The sequence below is a fragment of the Eptesicus fuscus genome, chromosome 25 (genome assembly GCF_027574615.1).
Source record: "Eptesicus fuscus isolate TK198812 chromosome 25, DD_ASM_mEF_20220401, whole genome shotgun sequence".
Classification (NCBI taxonomy): Eukaryota; Metazoa; Chordata; class Mammalia; order Chiroptera; family Vespertilionidae; genus Eptesicus; species Eptesicus fuscus.
In genome coordinates this window covers 9,483,761-9,510,785 of record NC_072497.1, presented here as the reverse complement: position 1 = coordinate 9,510,785, position 27,025 = coordinate 9,483,761, and the positions used below count along the sequence as shown (strand labels likewise).

The 27,025-nt window shown below is 51.1% G+C and overlaps 1 protein-coding gene across 1 annotated transcript in view; it reads right to left on the bottom strand.

The window, feature by feature from the left end:
• Positions 1 to 27,025, bottom strand: part of AGBL1 (AGBL carboxypeptidase 1) — a 233,263-nt gene that overhangs the window by 114,956 nt on the left and 91,282 nt on the right. Inside the window, exon 18 of the mRNA XM_054713289.1 lies at positions 19,757 to 19,937. Coding sequence (XP_054569264.1) covers positions 19,757 to 19,937 — 181 coding nt within the window. The remainder of the gene's footprint in view (positions 1 to 19,756; positions 19,938 to 27,025) is intronic.

Genomic DNA, 27,025 nt, shown 5'->3' with positions numbered 1-27,025 from the left:
GTGAGTGCCCAGGCTTGGGGATAGAGCCGCAGGCCAGACCACGTCCCCACACCCTCCTGCACTACCCTACGGGGAGGAGAGACACGTGAGAGGCACCTGGGCGAACACGGGTCACGTCAGAAGGTGCCAAGAGCGACAGAAACAATGAAGAAGAGGAAGGCTCGGTGGTTGAGCATCAGCCTGAGAACCAGGAGGTCAGGGTTCAATTCCCCATCAGGGCACATGCCCGGGTTGCGGGCTCCATCCCCGGTAGGGGGCGTGCAGGAGGCAGCCGATCCATGATTCTCTCTCATCATGGGTGTTTCTAGCGCCCTCTCCCTTCCTCTCTGAAATCAATAAAAATGTATTAGAAGAAGAAGAAGAAGAATAAGAACAAGAACAAGAAGAACAAGAACAAGAAGAACAACAAGAGTAAGGCAGATGGACGGTGCTGTGAGGGCCAGGGCTCTGTGATATCAGATGGTCAGGGAGGCCCTCTCTTGTGAGCACAGACATTTGAACAGAGCGAGCTGGGTAGATAACACGGGCAGAGCATCTGAGCAGAGGGAGCAGCCAGGGCAGGGGGCATACATCCCTCTCTTCCTTGGTCAGCTCCTGGAGATAAGAAATGGACATCTGCCTGGCTGGCGTGGCTCAGGGGTTGAGCGTGGACCTATGAACCAGAAGGTCACAGTTTGATTCCTGGTCATGGCACATGCTCCCCAGTAGGGGGCGTGTAGGAGGCAGCCGATCCATGATTCTCTCCCATCACTGATGTTTCTCTCTCTCTCTCCCTCTCCCTTCCTCTCTGAAATTAATAAAACTATATTTATAAAAAAAGAAATGGGTGTCAGAACTCCTGATAGTCCCCTTCAGGTCCTTCAACAGAGCTGGGCCGGGGCAGGGACTCAATACGCCTGCTAAGCATCAAGTGCTCGGCTGATGCTGATTTTGGATTCTCTCCCTCTTCGGAAGGGATTCAGAGCAGGGTTTCCTGACTTTGCCAGTCTGCGGCAGGTCGGGGCTGTTTGGGTTCTGAGTGATTTAAAACCCAACTCCTATCGGCTTAAACACCCGGGCGGATGTTCCTAACAGACGCGGACATAAATTTCAAGTCAGTCAAGCCCCATCGAGAAGCGCAATCGATGCGTCACGTTTCTCGCCGTCTCTCCCCGGATTCCCACGGTGTCAGCTGCATTTGCAGGCTGTTCACGCCTGCCCCCCACAGCTCAAGGCTTGCCCTGCCGAGAGCAAGCAAACTGGGCCATTCCAGGATGTGCGTGTCCACCCGCTGCCCTGCCCTCGGAGGAAAAGGGAATTCTAGGTCTTAGCATTCAAGGGCTCCCAGTGGCCTGAAGGGTGTAAGGGCAAGGCTATCTCTCCTAATGCCCGCATGGCGGCTGGGATGAATGGATAAATACACAGAGAGGACTGGGGGCCGAGGATGGAGGAACCTGAAGTTTTAAGTGTCACTCAATATGTTCACTATACTGACCGTTAGAATCCACTGGATAAACGTTTATTTTTTTTTTAACTATGTTTTTTATTGATTTCAGAGAGGAAGGGAGAGGGAGAGAGAGAGAGAAACATTGACGAGAGCGAATCATGGATCAGCTGCCTCCTGCACGCCCCCTACTGGGGATGGAGGCTGCAACCTGGGCATGTGCCCTGACGGGGAATTGAACCAGGGCCTCCTGGTTCCTAGGTCGATGCTCAACCGCTGAGCCACGCGGCCGGCCCCTGCATCACGCTGCCCTCCTGAGGTTGGCAGGTTATTCTCGGCTCTTCTTCCAGCTCTGACTTCCTCTTCGTCCCCCACCTCTCAGACCCATGCCTGTGCTTCTCTCTCTCTGTCTCTCTGTCCCTTAGTCCCTGGTGTTCTGAGAAAGCGGGCGTGATGGATGGCAGACAGTCACGGACAGGCTGTTCATTTATCACACCGCGGCCCCAATCCCGCCAATCCCCTATGTCACTGTCGGCCTCTACGCAGCCCCGGTGCGTGGAGGAGAACGGGTCCCCACGCAGCGGGCTATGATGCCCGCATAGATCGGTGGAGGGCACGGGGAGGGAGGGGTAGGGGGACGGGCTCCCTTCCTTTCCGCCTTATTGGTTTGTCTCAACTGGTAAATAAAGGCATGACCTCATCAGGGGCCAGGCGGAGGGGAAATGGACCACGGAACTGTGCTCCAGGTTGAGCATCCACCTGGGAACCAGGAGGTCGCGGTTCAATTCCCCATCAGGGCACATGCCCGGCTTGCAGGCTTGATCCTCCTGCACGCCCCCTGCTGGGGACCGAGCCTGCAACCCGGGCATGGGAAAACACAGAGGAGGCGGGCCCATCGAGGTGGCAGGAGAGGCAGGTGGCACTGTCTTGTCACACTCCCTGGCGGGCGCCTGCTGGCTCTCCCTGGAGGCCAGCACCCACCAGGCCTGGCAGCGAGGCGTGTGCGGCGGTGAAAACCTAGACATGCACACGGACTGGGGCGTCCCCAGCGGGAGCAGCTCACGGCATCAGCCCAGGGTTCTGTGCCCAGGCCTGGGGGAGGGCGGCTCCGGCTCGGGCCCACTGACCCAGAAGGGTTTGGAGGTCTTTCCTGCGAGAAACCCTTCCTCCCAGAGGCGTCTCCACGGCAACCAGCCACACCGGTGTCAGCGCCAAGGGCTGCGGGCCAGTTCACACGTGTTGTGGAATACAGTCTGTCCAGACCCCCGTCCCACTGGGTAAGGGATGTCTTAGATGTTCCGTGTGGGATATCTCAATTTTCCTGGCGGAGATGGTCTTTTAGGGGCCGACAACGAGACGCTGACAAAGACGGACACTTTTCAGTATGACCAAATCATAGAGAAACCCACCACGGGTGTACCGTGTGCTTTTGAGCATCCCCCCCACACACAACCCCGTTGGACAGATTCCCTTCTTATTTTTTAAAAATTAATGAAATTATATGGCATATTGCCAGCCCCATAGTTGATGCTCAATAAACGCTAGCGATATTTATTTTATTATTATTACTAGAGGCCCAGTGCACAAAATCATGCACCGGTAGGGTCCCTAGGGGATCCCGGCTGCCCACCAGGGCCTCCCATCCCCCAGCTGCCTGCCATCACCGCCAGCCAGGCCGGGGCAGGGTGGGCTGGGGAGGAGAGGCCTCGGGCGGTTGGCCGGCCCACCCCCTGGTTGAACTCCCCGTGGAGGGGACAATTTGCATATTAGGCTTTTATTATATAGGATTTTTTAATTCTCACCCGAGGATATTTTCCCCATTGATTTTCAGAGAGAGTAGAAGGGAGGGCAAGACGGAGAGAAACATCAATGTGAGAGAAACACATCGATCGGTTGCCTCCTGCACGTGCCCTGACCAGGGCCTGGTTCAGGGAGGAGCCTGCAACCAAGGTACGTGCCCTTGACCGGAATCGAACCCGGGACCCTTGGGCCCGCAGGCCAGCACTCTATCCACTGAACCAAACTGGCTAGGGCCCCTTCTTACCTTGTTTTAAATTACTCTAGGCCTCCCCTCTGAAAAGAGCATTACATTTCCTAAGCCGGAATGCCTCCAATCCCAGTGAATGGTTTTCAAAATATTATTTTCTCTTTTAGAGTCATTGTTATGCAGCCTGCAAAAACAGTGTTTCCATCCCATAAAAAAATATAGTACAGCGGCAGAGGAATCACAGGCAAGTTATGGTGGAAAATTAGTCAATAAAATTTTATTGCGCCAGTCCTTAATGTTTTCATTAATATCGAGGAACTAAAAATTAATTCCTTCCCAGAGCAAGATTTACTGCTGAAACGCGAGAGGTAAAGCTGGTTAGGCCACCTGCCGGAGGCCCCTGCCCTCTCTTACTGGCTGTTCTCAACGGGGCTGTGGGCATTAGCATAAGTACCCTCCCTAAGTAGCCGGAGTATGCTTCTGTTTATACAACCACTCTACCCGGCTGTAGAGAGAAGGACTTTGGTCATGTCATGATGCCTGCAGGAGATATGTGGGAAGCAGAGCCCTATCGTAACAATATCAACATATCGCTGACTGCTCCTGTCTTTAAACGCTATAGATGTCTATGCTTTCCTTTTTATTTTTTATTTTTTAACTCGGATTCATAGACCTATAGGTAAGGGTAGTGAAATCTGGCTAAACTGATATGTATTCACTCACGTAGGTATTCACCCATTCATTCGTTCTTTCCACGGATAATGCGGTAAGATACTAAGCCCTGAAGAATCGAAGATGATTCTTGGAGTTTACAGCCTTCTCGGAAAGAATCAAAATCTGCCCTAAAGGGTGGTAAATACCGAGCCATCAGAATGGGGCCACCCATGGTGTTCGGCTCAAAAAACGCCACTCAGGTGCGGGCTGTCAGAGAAAGTGTATGAGGGGAAACTGGAATCATCGTGGCCAGAGTTTTCACATTTGTGATCCACGGGTAATTATTAAAATACGTCATTAGTTCCAACATTTAAATATGGGTAAATAACACATACTCTAGGTTTTTAATTTCTAACTACTCTTTTTTTTAAAAAAAACATTTTATTGATTGATTTTAGAGAAAGAGAGAAACATGGATTTATTGTTCTACTTATTTATGCATGTAATGGTTGCTTCTTGTATGAGCTCTGGCTGGAGTTCAAACCCGCAACCTTGGTGTATTGGAATAACACTCTAACCAACCAAGCTAGCTGGCCAGGGCCACATACATGATTTTTTAAATTTCCAACTATTACATAGATATACGTACACTGAGTGGCCAGATTATGATGATCTCTGAACGCATAATAATCTGGCCACTCAGTGTATATCCTATATAATAAAAGGCTAATATGCAAACTGTCCCCTCAACCAGGAGTTCGACCAGCAGGCAGGCCGGCCAGCCGCCCATGTCCCCTCCCCCTGCCCAGGCTGGCTGGACCCCACCCATGCACAAATTCATGCACCGGGCCTCTATATATATATATATATATATATATATATATATATATATACACACACACACACACACACACACACACACACTGAGTGGCCAGGTTATTATGTGTTCAGAGATCATAATAATCTGGCCACTCAGTGTGTGTGTGTGTGTGTGTGTATATATATATATTGATTTCAGAGAGGAAGGGACAGGTAGAGAGAAAGAGAAAAACAATCAATGATGAGAGAGAATCATGGATCGGCTGCCTCCCGCATGCCCCCTACTGGGGATCGAGCTTGCAACCCAGGCATGTGTCCTGACCAGGAATCGAACCCTGACCTCCTGGTTCATGGATCGGTGCTCAACCACTGAGCCACACTGGCCGAGCGAATGGGACATAATTTTGAAAACTATCTGCTTTTTATCTGAAATTCACATTTAATTGGGTGCCCCATATTTTTGCTTGCTAAATGGGGTAACCATGGATGCTTTAGGGGAGCGGTGGTGGAGGGAGGAATGAGAAGGTCATTCTTGATTAAGTGAACGGTATCAAAAGGCAGAGAAAAGACAAAGCAAGTTCCTGAGCCAGGCAGTTCTAATCTGTGCACCGCGTGTGATGGGGGAATCCTGGGAGATGAGATAAAAATAAGAACTTGGCTATTCGGAGCATTCTGTGCCAGGTCCTTTGGAAGACGGCTTACCTCGCCCGATTAGCTCACATTTTTCTCATGACTCAGCTGTTTTACAGAGCAGGTCAAAGCGCCAAGATCCTTAGCATTCCATAGGTAGCTGCGATAGTTATGATCCATGTTTCTCATTTACCCTCCCGGAACACAGGCTAATACCCACACTCAGTGTCCTCCAATTGGGCTAATTTATAAAACAATGGGATTCTGTCATCCGTTCCATTTCCCCGCTCTGCGGATAGTAAGCAGGGGAAGGCTGATTTCAGGACGGTTTTTTTTTAAAGTATATTTGTATTGATTTCAGGGAGGAAGGGAGAGGGAGAGAGAGATAGAAACATCAATGACAAAAGAGAATCACGGATCGGCCGCCTCCTGCACGCCCCACAGTGGGGATGGAGCCCACAACCCAAGGCGTGTGCCCTGACCGGGAATCAAACCGCGACCTCCTGGTTCATAGGTCAATGCTCAACCACTGAGCCATACTGGGCGGGCTTCAAAGGTGGTTTGGATAGAAAATCACTATTCAGTTTGAAGTCATTCGATGCAAAAAAAAAAAAAAAAAAAGCACATACATAATAAAACAAACCAACTTGTGAAGACCCCTCTGCTATTTCAAGATTTATCAAAGCAGGTTTGTTTTCTCTTGGCAGAGTTATAAAGTTTTAGAAAAACGAGAGAAGTCCTCACTTCGGTGATTCTTTATTCTTTATTCCCCAGAAGCAGGAGCAGCTCAGGTACTCTCTCTGGAAACTACTCCTACATTCCTTCCTCCGTCTTCCTGGGTTGATTCGTTACAAATAATTAAACTTTGGCTTGGCTGGTGTGGCTCAGTGGTTGAGCATCGACCTATGAACCAGGAGGTCAGAGTTCGATTCCCAGTCAATTCTCTCTCATCATGCCTGGGTTGCAGGCTCGACCCCCAGTCGGGGGGTGTGCAGGAGGCCGCTGATAAATGATTCCCTCTCATGGTTGAGGTTTCTTTCTCTCTCCCCCTCTCGCTTCCTCTCTCTGTAAAAATCAATAAAGGAAAAGAATCCTATATAATAAAAGCCTGATATGCCAAGTGTCCAGTTGTCCGTTCAACCAATCAAAGCATAATATGCTAATGATAAGGCCACTCGACCGCTTGCAATGATGTGCACTGACCACCAGGGGGGGGGGCAGACTCTCTGACAGGTAGGTTAGCTTGCTGCTGGGGTTGGGCAGATCGGGACTGAGCCAGGCGGGCCGGACATGCCCTGGAGCCCTCCCACATCCCCTCCCCGGCTGGCCAACCTCCCGTGTCCCTCCCCAGCTCCAATCGTGCACCAGTGGGGTCCCTTGGCCTGGCCTGCGCCCTCTCGCAATCCGGGCTGAAGTATCCCTCCCCCCCCCCAACCTCCCCACAAGACCCCCTGTACGAATTTCGTGTACCGGGCCTCTAGTTTTTTTTAAATTTACTATTGGACATATACTTTCATTTATACGCTTCAGTAATTGTCGTAGCTGTATGAGCAAAAGAAATCCAAAAACAACAGGACCTAGAACCCCTGATGTAATGGGTTTGTTTCTTCTGTATCGTTTATAGCTGAACTGTACACCACCTCTGGGAGAAAGCCACGCCCACTTAATCAAGCTTTGCGAACACCTCGTAGGAGCCTCGTAGCACGCCAGGTATTAATCGTCGCCGTGGAAACAATATAGCTCCCTCCCCTGATCAATTCTGACTTTCTCTGGTGCCAGAGCCTTTGGCAGCGGGTGGAACCGTAGTGGAGCGGGGACCCGCTAATGGGTCCTATTTAGGAACATTTGATGAAAATGTTGCCTGGCCCGTGACCGGCTTTATTCTTCGCGCTTAAATGTTAGTTAGTCGATTTGAATCTTAATTAGCCATCCTGACAAGCGGCGTCTCCTTTTACGACCCTTTTTGAAATGCACCCAGGGGCTAATCGGCAATGGGTGCCTCCCATAAATATAATAAGTAAATAAATTAGCACCCGTTCAATTAAATCCGAAAGCAAATGGCACGGTGGGGCCTTTCCCAGGCTCCCGCTGCATGTTGGGTATTTGTCTCTCTCGGCATCTCTTCTCCTCACCTCATCAGTTTCTGGATCTAAACAACATACCCTCCAGCGCAGGAGCAAGGTCGGATACCACGGAATTCGGCGTAAGCAAGGGGTCGTTTTTTTCGCTGGTTAGATGCATGCCGCCAGCTCGCTGGGCACGTAGGACAAAAAGTCAAAGGAAGTACAACTCGGAAAACCCTGCTGAGCTGAGCGGCTGCCTGCAGGGTGGTGATTAGGCCAGGGGATGAGCACGGTCATCCAGAAAGGTTAATTTGGCCAAGCTACCGCCTCGATCCCAGCGCTTACATGCCGAAACGGCGAGGTGAGCTAATGACCCAAGAGTTTCCCCAACAATAAAGCGATGGGTGGATGAGCACAATAGATCCCGAGACACAGAAGCACGGGGGCAGACGGGGATCTCAGAGGGAAGGCGGGGGTGGGTGGGTGAGTGGGAAGAGATCATCCAAAGACCTTGTATGCATCTATGCATCACCCCGGGGCCCAGACAATAGGGTAGTGAGGGCCTGGGGTGGGGGATGGGGGCGGAGTAGAAGGGTCAATGGGGGGAAATAGGGGACATAGGTAATATTTTCAATAATAAAGATTGTTGGTTAATCCTTACCCAAGGATATTTTTCCATTGATTTTTAGGGAGAGTAGAAGAGAGAGGGAAAGACAGAGAGAAACATCAATGTGAGAGAAACACATCAATTGGTTGCCTCCTACACGAGCCTGGTACCAGGGCCCGGGCCGGGGAGCAGCCTGCAACCAAGGTACGTGCCCTTGACCGGAATCGAACCCGGGACCCTTTGGTCCGCAGACCGATGCTCCATCCACTGAGCCAACCTGGTTAGGACTCAACAATAAAGCCTTTTTAAAAATAAATTTAAGAAGATAAAAAGATAGGTTGAGCATGCAAACAGGTCTTTTCTTAAGAAATACATTTTTAACTGATTTCAGAGAGGAAGGGAGAGGAAGAGAGAGAAAGAAACATCCGTGATGAGAGAGAATCATCGATCGGCTGCCTCCAGCACGCCCCCCACTGGGGCTCGAGCCCGCAACCCGGGCATGGGCCCTGCCTGGGAATGGAACCCTGACCTCCTGGTGCATAGGTCGACACTCAACCCACTGAGCCTTCCTCTTCTAACTGATGAACAAAAAGGTAAATACAGAGGCAGTAAAGCACCGAACAGACTGTCGAATGACAGCGGGAAGGCTGGGGAGTGTGGGGGAGGGAGGGGAAATAGATCAACCGAAGGACTTGTATGCATGCATGTAAGCACACCAATGAACACAAGACATTGGGGGGGTGGGATGAGGGCATGCGACAGGGGGTAGGTGAGGCTGGGGGAAGGTCAATGGGGGAAAAAAAGGAGATGTATGTACTACTATGTGTAATACTTTAAACAATAAAATAAAATTTGAAAACAAGAATAGTCATCCAAGTCCACGTATTGGTGCTGTGTGTGGCCACACGGACTTGTCTCCGGGTCCTTGTTACGTGTGGGTCTGGATGTCTTGGCGTTCCCGCACAGCCACGCGCCCAGGCAAACCTAGGGATGCCTGATGACGCGAAGCGGCGTGGGCTGTGAGGAATTCATTGGCCTGAGAGACAGTGACAAATAGAGACACGGTTCAAGGTTGTCTTCGCCCACTCTGGTGAGAACGGAGCCGGAAATTATAGGGCCCTGAGTCCCCGGGACAGGAGACCTTTCATGTCGGTTCCTGGGAGATGAATGGAAGTGACGATCCCGGCCGCGTTGGCTCAGCACGCGGCGGTGGTCCTCGCTGTCAGATTTACGCGGCGAGTCCGCGGGGCCAGGGCTATAATTTCCAGGGTGATAGTGTGGTTGACACTCTATTATGCTCAACGCATTTTTAAAAAACTCTTACTTTCAGAGAGAAATCACCGCTTTCTCGTGCGTTCCTATCCATCACACCTGTGCTGCAAAGGTGGGGTTTTATATTCTTATTTTTTTTTTAAAATATATTATTTTATTGATTTCAGAGAGGAAAGGAGAGGCAGAGAGAGAGAGAGAGAATCACTGACGGGCTGCCTCCTGCACACCCCACTCTGGGGATCGAGCCCCCAACCTGAGCATGTGCCCTGACCGGCGGGGCTCAATTACTTTATTTTATTTCAGTGAGAGCTGAGAACATGAGCCTCCAAATGGGCCCACATTATTTAATCTCAAGGCGAGAAAGGACTTTGCTTTTTAAAAAAGGGGCCTTTGCCCAGCGAGTGTGGCTCAGGGGTTGAGCATCGACCTAAGAACCAGGAGGTCACAGTTGGATTCCCGGTCAGGGCACATGCCTGGGTTTCGGGCTCCATCCCCAGTGTGGGGCGTACAGAAGGCAGCCCATCCATGATACCCTCTCACCATTGATGTTTCCACCTCTCTCTCCTTCTCCCTTCCTCTCTGAAATCAATAACAACATTAAAAAAAAAAACCACACATACTGGATAGTATCTCTGAACAGGACAGTAAGAAATAGATTATTTCTAACTGCGGCGCTTGAAGAATTTTGGTGTGTACAGAAAACAGATAAGAAGGAAAATAGAGAATTTTGATTTGACTTGATTCTGACGCTCCCCGGAGTATTCCTCTGTAACATATTTCCCTGGACGCTGGGTACTGAAGTGTGCTTGAATAGACACAAGAGCCTGTTGCTGGCTCCCAAGAATGCCAGGAGCCACCTCTCCGTCCTTCTCTTCATTCTATAGGCTGTCTACCCAGCACTCTCCTTGATGAAACTTGCAGGTGTCCAGAGTGTTCCGTGGATTTGCATAAAATTCTACCTCCCCGTTGGCTCAGTCTCAGATCCCTCCCTACTTTCAATGAGCTTATTTAAGACCTTTTTTTTTTTTTTTTTGGTGCTGATAGAACTGAAAAGCACGCTGGTCCAGGGAAGAAGCCACTGGTTGGCTCCAAGCAACACACTCGCCCTGAATCCCAGGTTCACCTCCTCCAAAAACAGAGTGTGGAGCTCGCTGGAGTATTTTAAGATTCCTCCCCCTTTTGTACGTTGACGTCTCTGCACGAGGTCAGGAAGAAGAGAGGAGGAGCTTGGAGGTCTTGGTCTTTAGGGCTTGCCAACCGCGATGATGGGGCACGGCACGTTCGGATCCCGAGAAAAGTTGGGGAGCCCGAGTTTCGATTCCCCGGGGGGAAGCCACAGCCGGGAAGGAAGCCAGTCAGTGGCAGAAGCGGCCAACGCCGAAGGTGTCGTCTCATCGCTGTGACTCTGTTCATCCCGTTGAGGCGGCCGCGTACTATGCCACGCACACTTTTCAGAACCAACGGGTACGCTATGGAAGAATGGCGCTGGGAAGCCAGGTAGAAACTGGGATCGTACCATGGAAACCGGTAGAAGTTGTCAAAATCATATAGATGGTCACTCTTGCAAAATGCTAGTGGGTGTTTTTTTTTTAAAACCATGCACAGCCCGACCAGCGTGGCTCAGCGGTTGAGCATGGACCTATGAACCAGGAGGTCACAGGTGCGATTCCTGGTCAGGGCACATGCCTGGGTTGCTGGCTCCCCAGTAGGGGGCGTGCAGGAGGCAGCCGATCAATGATTCTCTCTCATCGCTGATGTTTCTATCTCTCCCTCTCCCTTCCTGTCTGAAATCAATAAATAGGTATATATTTCTTAAAAAAGGCCATGCACAAAATTTGCAGAGCATTCTTTTAGGCATACTTAATTCAGACGGGAAGAAATAAAACAACATAAAAGACGCTAAATGGCAGCATAAAGCTGGAAATGTCACTGAGGACTCTAGAGATGTCCTCGCTTCACACCCGTAGAAATATTGCCTAATTAATGACACCCAGTATATACCAAAATATCATATGAAAGGCACTAATATGCATCCCTAGGCAATGTATCTTTCTTGCACAGGGATATTACACAAAGGTCTAGTGCATTTGTCATCACCCTTATAAAATGAAACCTATCATTCCACTCTGTGAGCGGGTCCTCTTTTTCCTCTTCCCATGTGAATGTTCCTGCCCTAGCCGGCGTGGCTCAGTGGATAGAGCGTTGGCCTGTGGACCAAAGGGTCCCGGGTTCAATTCCGGTCAAGGGCACATACTTGGTTACAGGCTCCGCCCCTGCCCAGGCATTAGGGGTGCATTAATTAAATGTCTGACCAAATAGAGCAGACTATATGTTAAGTTGATAATGTGGCATGGCCCGTGAATGATGTGATAAATATCCCATGGGCCCAGCCAGCGTAGCTCAGTGGTTGAGCATCGACCTGGGAACCAGGAGGTCGCAGTTCAATTCCCGATCGGGTCACATGCCCAGGTTGCGGGCTCCATTCCCAGTGGGGCATGTGCAGGAGGCAGCAGACCAATGATTTTCTCTCTCATCATTGGCCTCTCTCTCTCTCTCTCTCTCCTTCTCCCTCTACTTCTCCCTCTCCCTCTCCCTTCCTCTCTGAAATCAATAAAAATATATTTAAAAAAAAATATATATATATATATATATATATATATATATATATATATATATATATTAGAGGCCCGATGCATGAAGATTCATGCAAGAACGGGCCTTCCTTCCCTTGGCTGCCGACTACACCTTTGCTCCGGCTGGAGCCACCTTTCCGCCTTCCCATGCTGCCCAGAGGCCCTGAGCGGCTGGGACGGTGCGGAATGCCTGTGTATGCAAATTAACTCACCATCTTTGTTGGGTTAATTTGCATACTCACTCCTGATTGGCTGGTGGGCGCTGTGAAGGTACGGTCAATTTGCATCTTACTCTTTTATTAGTGTAGATATCCAATGGCCCTTGGCAGAAGAAAGGTCCCTGACTCCCGCTCTAAAGCCAAGGCTGTTTGGCTACAATGGCTGGGATGCCACTGAGAACTATCAAGCTCAGGACAGGAAGCCGGACTAAACGCCGAGTTCCCCCAGATTCCACGGTCGCACGACCAAGCCACAGGAACGCATTTGCCTAGAGCGCCCACGACCCTCCTGTGCAGACTCCTCCGGGAGGGAGGAAGTGTTGGTCCAGGAGAAAGTGCCCCGTGGAAATCCCAGCAGCGGGGGGAGAGCCAGCTGTCTCTAACCCTCTTCTCCGTGGGGGATCCAGGAGAAACATGAGCGGGTTGCATCCCCTCTCTGAGCTCGTGCCTCTATCTGTGCCATGAAATACTGGCTTGAACCACATCATTCTGAACACCCTCCCCCCCGGTACATAATCTGTGTAATGCTAATGCAGTGCATGTCAATGATCTCCCCACGGAAAATAGAGCTGTTCTCCGGCGGGTATTTATCTCGTGGCGTGCTTCAGACGCGCAGCCTCCCTGTGGCCAAATCCACGGCGTTAGGACATTCCAATAACTCAGTGTCAGGATGGCCTGATGAATGGCTCGCTGTTGAATTACATTTTCAAAAAAAAAAAAAGCCGTCCCCACATTAGATCAGATGGATTTCAATGGCCTTGATTACAGTTGAAGAGAGTCCTGCTGTCTCCATCTCCAGAATGACAGCTAGCGATGAGGGGCTGTTAATGAGCTGCCGGCTCCTGGAAGGAGGCCCAGCCTCCTCAGGACGCACGGACAGCACATCCGGATCCTTCGCCCTGACATTGAGGAGTACAGCTGGGGATTCGGATGGTTACACAGCACTTAGAAAAGGACCGTAGCTTAGCCAGCATCAAATCTCCTGACTTCCTTTTAGGATTATCTGGGCTTACATATCAAAAAAATGTGACACCCTGCCGCCCCGACCCGGCCGGTATAGCACCGTGGTTGAGCGTCGACCTGTGAACCAGGAGGTCACGATTCTGTTCTAGGTCAGGGCACATGCCCGGGGTTGTGGGCTCGATCCCCAGGGTGGGGCGTGTAGGAGACAGCCGATGGATGAGTCTCTTTCATCACTGATGTTACTCTCTTCCTCCCTCTCCTTTCCGCTCTGATATCAAGAAGAACATATTTTAAAAATCTAAAACATCTCAAACAAAAGAATACCGCGGGATGGGACTAAACGCAGACCACACAGGGTTTCAGTCAGAGAAGAGAAGCGACTCGAATAGCAAAAGGACGTGGTACGACGGCTATACGATAAACAAAATAACAGGCACCATTAATAAAGAAAGCTCACTAGCCCTAGCTGGTGTAGCTTGGTGGATAGAGCGTCGGCCTGCAGACTGAAAGATCCCAGGTTCGATTCCGGTCAAGGGCACATGCCCAGGTTGCGGGCTCGATCCCCAGTAGGGGGATGTGCAGGAAGCAGCCAATCAATGAGTCTCTCATCATTGATGTTTCTCTCTCTCTCCCTCTCCCTCTCCTTTCCTCTCTGAAATCAACAAAAATATATTTAGAAAAAAAAGAAAGAAAATCTCACTGTGTCCCACTCCCATCAGAGACCCCCCCAAGAGCAAATGGATATAAACGGACGTCAGATCGAATCAGACGGCTAAAAGGACAAACCCTTGAACGCTGAGGCTTGGTGGCTACCCGCCTGCCTTCCTGAGGACTGTTCCGTGACCTCTCCGTGGAGGTTCACAGGTGACAGGGTGACTCCCCATCTGCCCTGGGGCTAACGGGGAGATTATCTGGCATCAGAGGAAGGGAGGCCAAGTCTGAGGACTACGCGACGGAGCATGCTCAGGGCCGCTGTCCCCAGCATCAGGGCTGCTGACAAGGAAATTTCTCCAAGGGATTCCTTGGGCCAAATTTCTCCCTTTAAAGACCCAAAGCAGAAGCCAGCCTAAGGGGTGGGTGTCGGCAAAGAGCAATAACAACAACCCCCTCTAATTAGACACCGTCTCCTCGGCGAGGCATCGACGGAGCAGCGAGGCCGCTGCCGGTAAATTAAATTTTAAAAATCCTCTTGCAATCGCTCCCCTGACGTGCCCCCTTCCTTAAGCTTCCACGCTCGGTTATGTTTCTTATTTAGTGTGATTACTTCAGTAATAAGATTTGTTTGCTTGTTATTCTATATGTTGCGGTGCCGGGGAACAAACAAACAAACAAAATATATAATAATAGCCGAAAAGAGTTATGTTTCTTATTTATCTCCTTGGCCGTTATTGGGCCACGAGGAGGGTGCGGGGAGCGGGAGAAGCTGTAAATAGAAGAGAAAGCGTATCCCGCAGAGTGAAGATGTATAGGAGCAAGAAGGAAGCAGGGCAGGGAGGGAATACGGCTAATAACTCAAAACAGTGCGGCGACTCCGAGAGATAAATAAGTAAGGACAAGGCGGCCAGGAAGTCAGGGCGGGGAAGGTGGGTCCACATCACCAAGGTGTCTACGGAGCTTTCCTTAAAACTCTGCCCGGCTGAGCAGGAGGGTCCAGAAATAGAGAGCGTAAGAGTCCCAGGCAATTCCTCGGGGCCCAGCCTGGAGGCGCCATTCCTTCTGGTTCCTGGTGGGGCGCACTTTCCAAAAGAACCCTAGCTTCTGTGGGAGGATGCAGGCTGGGCACACACCAGGGAGGCAATCCCGAGGCTGGGAAGACAGCCTCCACCAACCACAGGGACTGCTCATTACAGACTCTCCCCTCCGCTCCCCGAAATGCCCTGGAGACAACCCTGAAGCTGGTGATATAGGCTGGCTTCGAGAAGACGAGAAGCGAGGTTTCTGTTCATTCCTATGGGGGACAACGGAATCCTTTTAAACAGGACGCGTGAGGAGGGACAAAGGCATTCCGCGGAACCCCTCCAGTTCCAAGTTTTCTCTACCGCTGTATGTCTTACATCATCTCTTCAATCCTAGACCCACTCCATAATTTATAAATCACAGTCACACGGGCAACCAAAGCTTTAGTAAGATCGGCATAGATAGAAGTACCATCGTGTAATGTGTGAGGTACGCTGTATTTTAGTTATAGGATGATATCTATAGTAATAAAAAGGTAATGTGCTAATGAGACCAGACGTCTCCCGGACGTCCTTCTTGACGAAGCCAGGGCCAGAGGGAAGCCAGCCCGGGTCCCGGGTGCTGGAGGGAAGCTGGTGCTGGTAGGAAGGAAGGCCTACTCTTGCACGAATTTTCGTGCATCGGGCCTCTAGTATAGCAAATATAATTCTATGTGATAAAGGAGCCTTCCTGACCTTCCAGGGTGTCCCTCCCTCTGTAGAATTTCTACCCCACGGCCATGCCCTACCCTGGATCTCTTTGCAAAACTGAGGAACAGAAACAGGGAGGAGATGGTGAGGCCTGCGTGGCTTGCACAAGGACCCACTGAAATTCCCCCAGAAAGCATTGCGAGGAGCCCTTCCTTTTATCCTTTCTCACAGTGCTGAGCAGTTTCAGAGTCCAAGAGACCTGGGCCAACCTAACCGGTGTGGCTCAGTGGATAGAGCGTTGGCCTGCGGACTGAAAGGTCCCAGGTCCGATTCTGGTCAAGGGCATGTGCCTTGATTGTGGGCACATCCCCAGGTGGGGGTGGGCAGGAGGCAGCTGATCGATGTTTCTCTCTCATCGATGTTTCTAAACTCACTATCCCTCTCCCTTCCTCTCCGTAAGAAATCAATAAAATATATATATTTTAAAAAAGAGTACTGGTGCATATGAGCCTAACCAGTGATCACGGACAACAGGGGGGTGGGGGCATGCATGGGGAGGGGTTTGGGATGGGAATGGGGGGGAGGGGTTTGAGGACAAATATGTGATATCTTAATCAATAAAGTAATTTAAAAAAAAAAGAGAGTACTGGGTCACGAGACTAGTCGGCGGAGGGGCAGTGGTTAGGGCTCGCTAGCCCCTTCATACGTTACAAAAAAAAAAAAAAAACACCAACACACAAAAAACCCAGCAGTGGAGAGGGGAAGTCACTTGTCCATAGCCGCACGGCAGGGAGGAGGCTCATTTGGACCAAAGCTCGGATCTCCTGCTTGCCGGACGCGAAATCCTCGGGTGGAAAACAAAGGAGTTGGGCAGAGCAGGGAACAGTGGGTCCTGAGAAAGACAGCTCCTTAGGGCACGAATGGCAGCGGCAGGCTCTCTCTGGGTGTCACAAAAGGAGAGCCAATAAAACACACACACACACACACACACACACACACACACACACACACACACACAGCATGCCTAGAAGGACAGGTAAGGGTCTATTGCAGTGGTCGGCAAACTCATGAGTCCACAGAGCCAACTATCAACAGCACGACGATTGAAATTTCTTTTGGAGAACCACATTTTTTAAACGTAAACTTCTTCTAACGCCACTTCTTCAACATAGACGTGCCCAGGCCGTGGTATTTTGTGGAAGAGCCACCCTCCAGGGGCCGAAGAGCCGCCCGTGGCTCGCGAGCCGCCGTTTGCCGACCACTGGTCTACTGTAAGGAAGTGTTAGGAGCGAGGACACTGAAAAAAAAGAGATGTCTTAGCCCGACCTGCGTGGCTCCGTGGTGGAGCGTCAACCTAGGAACCAGGAGGCCACGGTTCGATTCCCGGTCAGGGCACATGCCCGGGTTGCGGGCTCGATCCCCAGCAGGGGACGTGCAGGAGGAGGCAGCCGATCCATGGTTCTCTTTCATCATGGATGTTTCTCTCTATCTCTCTCTCTCTCTCTCTCCCCCCTTTTCCCTTCCTCTCTGAAATCAATAAAACTATTTTTTAAAGGGACGTCGAAGGGGAAACTGAGAAAGAATAGACCCTCGTCTCCCCCTCGTCCTGCCTGCAGCCCGTTTCTTCCTCCTGGAGGGGGAGGCGTGGAGAGAAACCAGAAGTCGCGCGGCCGACGAGAGAACAAAGCATTTAACCAAACGACAGCCATTTCCCCTGAGAGCCTCAGCCTGCACTTGATCAATGATCCTGCAACATTGAATCGTTTTTAATTTAAAGCTTCTGGGAAGTGTGTGTGTGCGTGTGTGTGTGTGTGTGTGTGTGTGTGTGTGGTGGGGGGTTGGGGGGGCGGCCAGCCACTGCAGGCTCAGGGAGTCGGCAGGAGCCAGGATTCGCGTTTGGCAGCATTTATTCTCGTCGCAGTTTATGACGGCATAAATTAGGTTTATGCTGATGGAATTAATCACCCTAAATTTAGGAGTAATAAATAGTCGTGCTTGTGTGGAGGGGCGATGGCGGAGGGAGGCGAATGGAGCAGGCACGCGTCCGACGGGGCGGCGTGTGCGGTCGTGGCAGGAACGGGCTGAGAGCAAGGAAGGCCTTGGGGCCGAGCTCCCAGAAGGCCCGGCCGAGCACCGGACATGGATGAACACGGTGCAAACGATTCAGCAGCAGGACCGACGAGTTCCCAGAGGCAATGGGTCTCCTTTTTAAAAAAATATATATTTTTCTTGATTTCAGAGAGGAAGGGAGAGGGAGCAAGAGAGAGAGAAACATCAGTGATGAGAGAGAATCACGGATCGGCTGCCTCCTGCACGCCCCCCCTACTGGGGATCGAGCCTGCAACCCGGGCCATGTGCCCTGACCGGGAATCAAACCGTGACCTCCTGGTTCCTAGGTCGATGCTCACCCACTGAGCCACGCGGCCGGACAGCTGAGACTTTCAAGCCCTCTAGTTGTGAGAGGTTACACGCTCCTGGGGGTCTCAGACCTGTGGGGGACGGTGTTGCTATTCCCTGTGGGTTTTCCTCACCCTGACAGAACGCTAGCATTTCCAAGTCCCTCTCGGCCAAAGCCGTTAGGGTGAGCCGAGGGACCCACGAGGTTCCTGGACGCTCGCTGGGTGAGGAGAGCTGCTCTCTGCGTAAAAAGGGTCGTGTTAGTCATACTAAACGGCGGTAGTGATGACGAACGGCACAGTCGCCAAGAGGAAGCTGGCCTGCCGTGCATGTGGCCGAGCCAGGAGGAAGCTCCGTGACTGAGGCCACCTCCGCCTTCCAACCAAAGACCTCCATCCGCCCGGCCGGCGTGGCTCGGTGGTTGAGCGTCGACCTAGGAACCAGGAGGTCAAGGTTCAATTCCCGGTCAGGGCACATGCAGGGGGTTGTGCGCTCAATCCCCAGGAGGGGGCGTGCAGAAGGCAGCCGATCCATGATTCTCCTCTCATCATGGATGTTTCTCTCTCTCTCTCTCTCCTTTTCCCTTCCTCTCTGACATCAATAAAAATATATTTAAAAATAAAATAAAATGTGGACCCTCTTCCAACAGACCTCAGAGACACTGGGTTCCTCTTCCCCACCGCCTGCTCTGAAGTCAGGTGGGGGGTGCACCCGAAGAAACGCTACCCACGCCTCTCCTCCGGCCGTGTCTCAGCCACTTCACTCCCGACCACTCCTCAGCCACTCCAGCCACTCTGCTGAGATAAGGCGGCACCCCTCCTGTAGCTGTACCCAAACTGCGACCAGATGCACCCGAGAAGCAAGGTCTCTCTGCAGCGAGCCCGAAAGAGGCCGAGGAAGGCACCGGGCTGACCCGTGAGGGGATTACCGTGTGAGCTGGGCTCTGCCACTCAGCCACCGTGGGGCCTGGCAAGTCGCTGAATCACCCTGGACACCGGCTTTCTCCTTATCCATAGGAGAGTGCTGAACGGGATGATTTCTAAGGACCCCTTGGGTGTTGACTGCCTACGTGGAAATATACCTTTCTATGTAAAAGGCTATGACGCCCTAGCTGGCTTGGCTCAGTGGATAGAGCCCCAGCCTGCAGACTGAAGGGTCCCAGGTTCGATTCCGGCCAAGGGCACATGGCCTGGGTTGCGGGCTTGATCCCCCACCCCCGCAGTGGGGGGCGTGCAGGAGGCAGCCGGTCAGTGATTGTCTCTCATCATGGATGTTTCTCTCTCTCTCATTCTCCCTTCCTCCTTGAAATCAATAAAGAAATATATATATTTTTTTTTAAAAAATAAAAAGCTATGAGACTGCCCGGCCAGCATGGCTCGGTGGTTGAGCGTCGACCTAGGAACCGGGAGTTCTCATTTCGATTCCCAGTCAGGGCACATGCCCTGGGTGCAGGCTTCATTCCTGCAACCATAGGGGACGTGCAGGAGGCAGCCAGTCCGTGATTCTCTCTCATCATTGACGTGTCTCTCTCTCCGTTCCTCTCTGAAATCACTTAAAAATATATTTTAAAATAAAGAAAGAAAAAAAAAAACGATGAGACCGCATCCATGAAGAACAGACAGTGTTTTGCACCAAGGACCAACAGCCCAGGAGATGCCTCCGATCACATTTGCGTTACTACGGCAACGTCCACGCGAGGGCGGTGGGGCCGGCGCCCCACGTACTTGCCGTTGATGACCCCGTCGGGGTTGAGCATGGGGATGACCTTGAAGATGAAGTTCTCCCGCAGCAGCCTGGCCCCGGGGTCACTGCTGGCCAGGAACTCCAGGGCCCCCTTCATCACCCAGCTGGCGTTGCTTTCCCCTGGGTGCACGCGGGCCGTGATCACCTGGTACGGACGCTGCCCTGTCAGAGAGGAAAAAAAAACAGACAGAGGCAAGCTAAGCCTCCGTGCGCTTTCCACTTCCTTCCACACGTCCCCCCGGGCCCCCTGGAGGTTACACGGGACCATCACGGAGTCAGAAACGGGCCCTTGGTCTCTAACACACATCTGACCCCGCATGCATCCGTTTTCCACCTGCTTCTGGGGCCGGCGAGACTCGAGAGAGTCTGTACGTCAAAGCTCCAGGCTGTCATGGAAAACGTACATATTCTGCCTGCCCAGCGTGCCTCAGTGGTTGAGCGTCAACCTAGGAACCAGGAGGTCAGGGTTCCATTCCCAGTCAGGGCACAGGCCCGGGTTGCAGGCTCCATCCCCAGTAGGGGGTGTGCAGGAGGCAGCTGATCCATGATTCTCTCTCACCATTGATGTTTCTTTTTTAAAAAAAAAAATATTTTATTGGTTTTTTTACAGAGAGGAAGGGAGAGGGAGAGAGAGTTAGAAACATCCATGAGAGAGAAACATCGATCAGCTGCCTCCTGCACACCTCCTACTGGGGATGTGCCCGCAACTAAGGTACATGCCCTGGACCGGAATCGGACCTGGGACCCTTTAATCCACAGGCTGACACTCTATCCACTGAGCCAAACCGGACAGGGCATCATTGATGTTTCTATCTCCCTCTCCCTCTCCCTTCCTCTCTGACATCAATAAAAATGTATTAAGAGCAAGACAAAACAAAACAAAAAAAACATAAATACTTCGAGGCTTGAGAAGAAGCTAACAGTTTTTTGGCGAAGTTTGACACACCAAGCTCAAAAGGTTGCCCATCACTGAGCTAAGAAGCAGATCTAGCAAGACCACCAAGAAAAGAACTCTCTAAGTCGAAGCGTAAGATGCGGGATGTCACAGAGGTGGGAATGCTTCTTCCCTTGGTCACTACCAGCCGTGACACGCAGACATGTGACCGGGTTTCTCCGAGGCTAGGCTACCATCAGTAAAATGGGGACAATCCTACTGACCTCCTGTGGTTGTTATAGAAAGAGGAGGACGGCCCTGGCCGGTTTCACTCAGTGGTGAGAGCATCGGCCCGCGGACTGAAGGGTCGCCGGTTCGATTCCCGGTCAAGGGCACGTACCTCGATTGCAGGCTCGGTCCCCCAGCCCCAGTAGGTGCCCAGGTGGGAGGCAACCAATCGATGTGTCTCTCTCATATCAATGTTTCTCTCTCTCTCTCTCGGTCTCTCTCTCCCTCCTCCCTTCCACTCTCTGTAAAATAAAATAAAAACCAATGGAAAAAAATATCCTCGGGTGAGGATGAAAAAACGAAAACAGAGAGGTGTCCATGGCATATGCTCGCCACTCCCTACATGTTGGTTCCCCGCCTGGCCAGTTACAAAGACGATGGGTGAGAGGGTGCTTGCCATTCCTCAGCAGAAACAAGAGCCGAGTGCACAGCGTGGACTGGGACTTTCTGACTGCTGGACGCGGGGCCCAGTCCTCGAGGGATTTGACGAAAGAGAGAGGCACTGTCCGTCAGAAGGTCATAATAGTTTCTTCAATTTGCAAAGAGGATCTCGATGCGTTTATCTCTGTCTCCCTCTCTCGGAAATCAATTTTGAAAAACAAACAAACAAAAAAGCCAGTAAGATTTAAAAAAAAATTTTAAATAGAGTCTATGATGGTTTTTCATCAGAAAAAACACACACACACACACACATGCCAAAGAGCATGCTTCTGGGAAATAATTCTGACATCCCTGCTCAGAACACGTGTGTTTAATCAGAGACAGGATGGCCCACGGCAGCGGAGAACAATTTGCCATCTCCAGAGTTCAGGTTCCTGCCCCATCATTTCCTTTCTTATAAAAACAAACAAACAAAATTTACTGATTTCAGAGAGGAACGGAGAGGGAGAGAGAGAGAGAGAGAGAGGGAAACATCAATGAGGAGAGAGAACCATGGATCGGCTGCCTCCTGCACGCCCCCCCACCCCATGGGGGACTGAGCCTGCAACCCGGGCATGTGCCCTTGATGGGAATCCAACCTGGGACCCTTGAGTCCGCAGGCCGATGCTCTATCCACCGAGCCACACCGGCGAGGGCCCTGCCCCACCGTTTTCTAACCTGAGGTGAGCGACACACCCTTCTGAAGGAACTGAGTATTGGGTTGGGTGTTCTTCCCCGAAGACTCGTGATGGGCTAACTGAACTCACCAAGTAGGCACAGAGGGGGTAGGGGGCAGGGGAGAAGGGCACCCTTGACGTTAACGGAAGGTCGGCGCCCCCACTCTCCCACTGGCTCACCATCCCTTTTTCCGCCTTCCGGGGCAGGCGGCACTGGCACGCCAATGAAAGAGCCCTTGAGAATAAAGAGGCTTGATGAGTGCGTGGGTGATCAGTAGCCTATTTTCAGTTCTCTAATTCCACAGCGCTCGCCTTGTGGTGTTTGAACTACGTTCATTTACAGCCCATTGAGCGACGCTGGTAAGTACTCCGCGCCCAACAAGGAGGCATAAAAAAATAGTGTAAGCCCTAAACGGTGTGGCTCAGTGGATAGAGCATTGGCCTGCGGACTGAAGGGTCCCAGGTTCGATTCCGGTCAAGGGCATGTACCTTGGTTGCGGGCACATCCCCAGCTGGGGGTGTGCAGGAGGCAGCTGATCGATGTTTCTCTCTCATCGATGTTTCTAACTCTCTATCCCTCTCCCTTCCTCTCTGTAAAAAAAAAAAATCAATAAAATATATATATTTTTTAAAATAGCGTAAGCTGCTGTCAACGCTCAACGCCGCAGACCGCTCTCACCATTTGGACCGCTGGCCTCCCCGTGCGTGAAGTCAATAAAGCTCAAGGCTGCCCTTACACGTCGACGTCAACCGTAACTTCCCTTTGGAGGGTCGGGCGGATCACCTGCTATGTTGTCATGCACCCCACCACCTAGCAGGCTGCGCGGAGCCCCCCGAAGGCGCAGATGAAGAGAGCCGTGGGTTCTCATGAAGACATAGGCCGCCTTCGAGCCATTGCTCGCCCGTTTTCCTCTCTGTGATTTAAGAGGGTTTTGCGGGCATGGTGCTGAGTTAAACTTACGGGACCACTTGGCTGTGGCAGCCAACGGGACCCCAGAGAACCCCCAGCAGACAACAGTTGTAAATAGTATGCAACACACACAACGTGGGTTTTATTCCGTGTAATGGACAGTTTCCGTTTTCATAAGTCATCTCTGGTGAGGGCAGGACAAAAATCGTGTCAGGGATCGGCATTATTTTTCCTCCGCCATGTATAAAACATGTCCCAAAGGCCACATAAATCTATGGAGGAATCGTGGTTTCGCAATATTCTAATTCCTTTTTTAAAAAATATATATATATATATATATTTTTTATTGATTTCAGAGAGGTAGGGAGAGGGAGAGAGAGATGGAAACATCTATAATGAGAGAGAATCATGATCGGCTGCCTCCTGCACACCCCCTACTAGGGATGGAGCCCACAACCCGGGCATGTGCCCTGACCGAGGATCGAACTGTGACCTCCTGGTTCATAGGTCAACACTCAACCACTGAGCCACACCGACTAGGCCTAATTTTATTTTTAAAACATTCTAATCCTTAACCTTTTGCACTCGGATGTCGAGTGTGACTCGACACGGTTAGCATCGAGATTAAAATTACTCTTTGAATGTATCAATAATTTGAAATATAAAAAAATCCAAATAAATAAGTTTGTATGAAAAGAAACTCCAGTTTTTTATTCTACTGCCGCACTTTGTAAAATCTGGGGTATTTGAAAAATTAAATCCAGAGTAGAATAAAGGAATCGAGAAAAAAGCAAGCGAGTGCAAAGGGTTAAAGCTCCGTCTTAGACGTATGTTTGTGGAAATGAGAGCTGTTGAAAGAGGTTAGAAACACGTGGGGGACGGTAGGATGCCTGGGAGAGAGGGATTCAGGCTCGCGGCCAACGAAACGGAGTAAGCACGGAAGACACGGTGTGATCACACACGTGTGTACCCAGCTACGTAAACATCCCCTCATTTGTTCCTTCTTCCTTTCAACAATGCGTGTTATTAAGCTCCCACGGGCACTTGGCAAGGGCCTGGGGACTCCACGCGAAATAATGGGCTCGCCCTCAGGGAACTAACAGCCGTCTGGTGGGAAGACGGGCACACAGACAATCATGACCCAATGAGATCAGGGACATCTGTCAGCACATCCTCAAAGCACAGCGGCGCGCTCATTAGGCCGTTCCTGATAACGAGGCCGATGGCTGGCGATGGCTTCAATGTGCATCCCCGGGAACCTCGTTAAGGAAACGATACAGAACACAGAATTCTGTGCAGTCATTAAAAATGGCACAGAGCTGGTGGTTGAGCATCGACCTAGGAACCAGGAGGCCACGGTGCGATTCCCAGTCAGGGCACATGCCCAGGTTGTGGCCTTGGTCCCCAGGAGGGGGCGTGCAGGAGGCAGCCGATCCATGTTTCTCTTTTATCATAGACTAGAGGCCCAGTGCACGAATTCATGCACCAGGAGGGTCCCTCGGCCTGGCCTGCGGGATCAGGCCCAAACCGGCTCTCTGACGTCCCCCGAGGGGTCGCAGATTGCGAGAGGGTGCAGGCCAGGCCGAGGGACCCCACTGGTGCACAATCAGGGCTGGGGAGGGACGCAGGAGGTTGGCCAGCTGGGGAGGGACCACAGGACAGCTCCAAGGAGTGTCCGGCCCGCATGGCTCAGTCCCGATCGACCGGAGCCCAGCAACAAGCTAACCTACCAGTCAGAGCATATGCCCCCTGGTAGTCAGTGCACATCATAGCAACTGGTCAACCAGTCGACTGTCTGCCCCCTGGTGGTCAGTACATGTCATAGCGAGTGGTCGAATGGCCTTAGCATATCATTAGCATATAACACTTTGATTGGTTGAACGGCCGACCGGACACTTAGCATATTAGGCTTTTATTATATAGGATGTTTCTATCTCTCTCCCCCTCTCCCTTTCTCTCTCTCTAAAAAATCAATAAATACACGTGTGTGTTTTTTTTTAAATGGCACATAGTTCTCTTTCTGTTGACATGAGAAGAGAGCTGGGACATAATGATGAGTGGGGCGGGGAAGAAATAGGCAGAGAGTTGCATGCTGGGAGGATCCCAATTTGTGTGCAGCTGTAACATGCCCTTAAAGACATCGAAACACAGAGACGCACTTGTGCCTGGAGGTTATTTAGGGCCCCTTGATCCCCATCGAGGATGTTTGCCAATTGAGAGGATAATAACCATATGTCAGTTTAGTGGTACACCACAGAAGGAGAGAAAGAGGAAAACAGGCCCATTGCAATATGGAATCGATACCAAACATGACGAATGAGATAGGTTACATTTGTTGTCGTTAAGTCATCAGAAGTTTTGTTAGGTTTTCACACTTCCTTTTTTTTAAGGAAAAAAAATATGTATCTTCATTGATTTTAGAGAGGGAGACAGAGAGATAGAAACATCCCTGAGGAGAGAGAATCATGGATCGCCTGCCTCCTGCACGCCCCCTACTGGGGATCGAGCTCACTACCCAGGCATGTGCCCTTGACCGGGAATGGAACCGTGACCTCCTGGTTCCTAGGTTGATGCTCAACCACTGAGCTACGCCAGTGGGACTATTTTAAACTTTCGATTTATTTCCGTTTGGACTCATCACTTTTATCTGTTCAATAGCCTTCTGTGGTTCCTGACTAGTGTACTGAACACCTTGGCCCTAGAGTCTATCAACTCTCTAACTCAAACCCTTTATCACACTTCATGGTAAAAGTTTATCATAATCCAAAGGAACATTGTTAAGATATTGAGGAAATGCCCTCACCGGTTTGGCTCAGTGGATAGAGCGTTGGCCTGTGGTCTGAAGGGTCCCAGGTTTGATTCCGGTCAAGGGCATGTACCTTGGTTGCGGGCACATCCCCAGTAGGAGGTGTGCAGGAGGCAGCTGATCGATGTTTCTCTCTCCTTGATGTTTCTAACTCTCTATCCCTCTCCCTTCCTCTCTGTAAAAAAATCAATAAAATATATTTTTTAAAGATATTGAGGAAATGAATGAAAAAAATCAGGTCACCCCCCCCCAAAAAAAAACAAAAACACACACACACCCGAAGCATTCTAATTTATTGCCTTCTTTCTCGTAAAGCGATCCGATTTTGAAAAATCACAAACTCCTGTTTTCTTCGCAAAGAGCCATCTCGCCTGCTGACTCCGTACCCGCCCGTCTGTCTCCCTCCAGCGCGAGAAAGTGGGTTTGGATAATAGGCCCAAATGAGAAGAAAAATCAGGAAGTCTGTTCCCGGGGCCATTTTCAGATCACCCAGAGGAAGTGGTGCGGCGGGGGGGGGCTGAGCCGACAATTTTTAGCCTCGGCATAAATACGAACACGTCCATCTGCACGTCCTCCTCGGCGTCCCACTGCACAGAGCTGTTCCGGCAGGTTCTGTGACAGGATGAGACGGAGGGAGCCGCACCGAATGCGTCTGCGCGATAAGGACACAGCATGCCGAAGGCCGTGTTGCTCGTGTTTGGATTGGGGCTGAACAATTTCTGACACCGAGTGACAGTCCCTCGGGAGACGTGGGTAATCGCATCAGGGAAATTGCAAACAGATGCTGTGGCTTCCTCCACGCCATCCCCCACGCCCCCGTCCTAGAATCTATGGGTGGATCCCAGTTAGGGATTTTGCCGCTCCGCCTGGGATCTGCTGGGTCTCTCTGGGACCCAGGGCACTGGCTCCTGTGCCCCCAGCTCCCTGGAAGAACTCATGCTCCCCAGAGGGAAGCGTTAGCTCATTTCCTCCTGCTCCCAGCTCCGGGGCAGGGGGTGGGGGGGGGTGGTGGTCTCAGGATGTTTCTGGCACCTGTGGACCATCGGAGGCGGGGCCAAGCCACTTCCCGCTGTTTCTGAAAGGGAGTCGTCTACTCTGTTCAGGAGATGCCACATCTGAGTGAGGTCACGGGGTACCTGTCTCGCCCAGCCTCATGCCCTCCAGGCCCCTCCATGCTGCTGAAGATGCTAGGAGAGCCTTGGACAGCCTTCCAAAGCTGTTTTGTTATTTTTTAAAAATATATATATCTTATTGATTTTTTACAGAGAGGAAGGG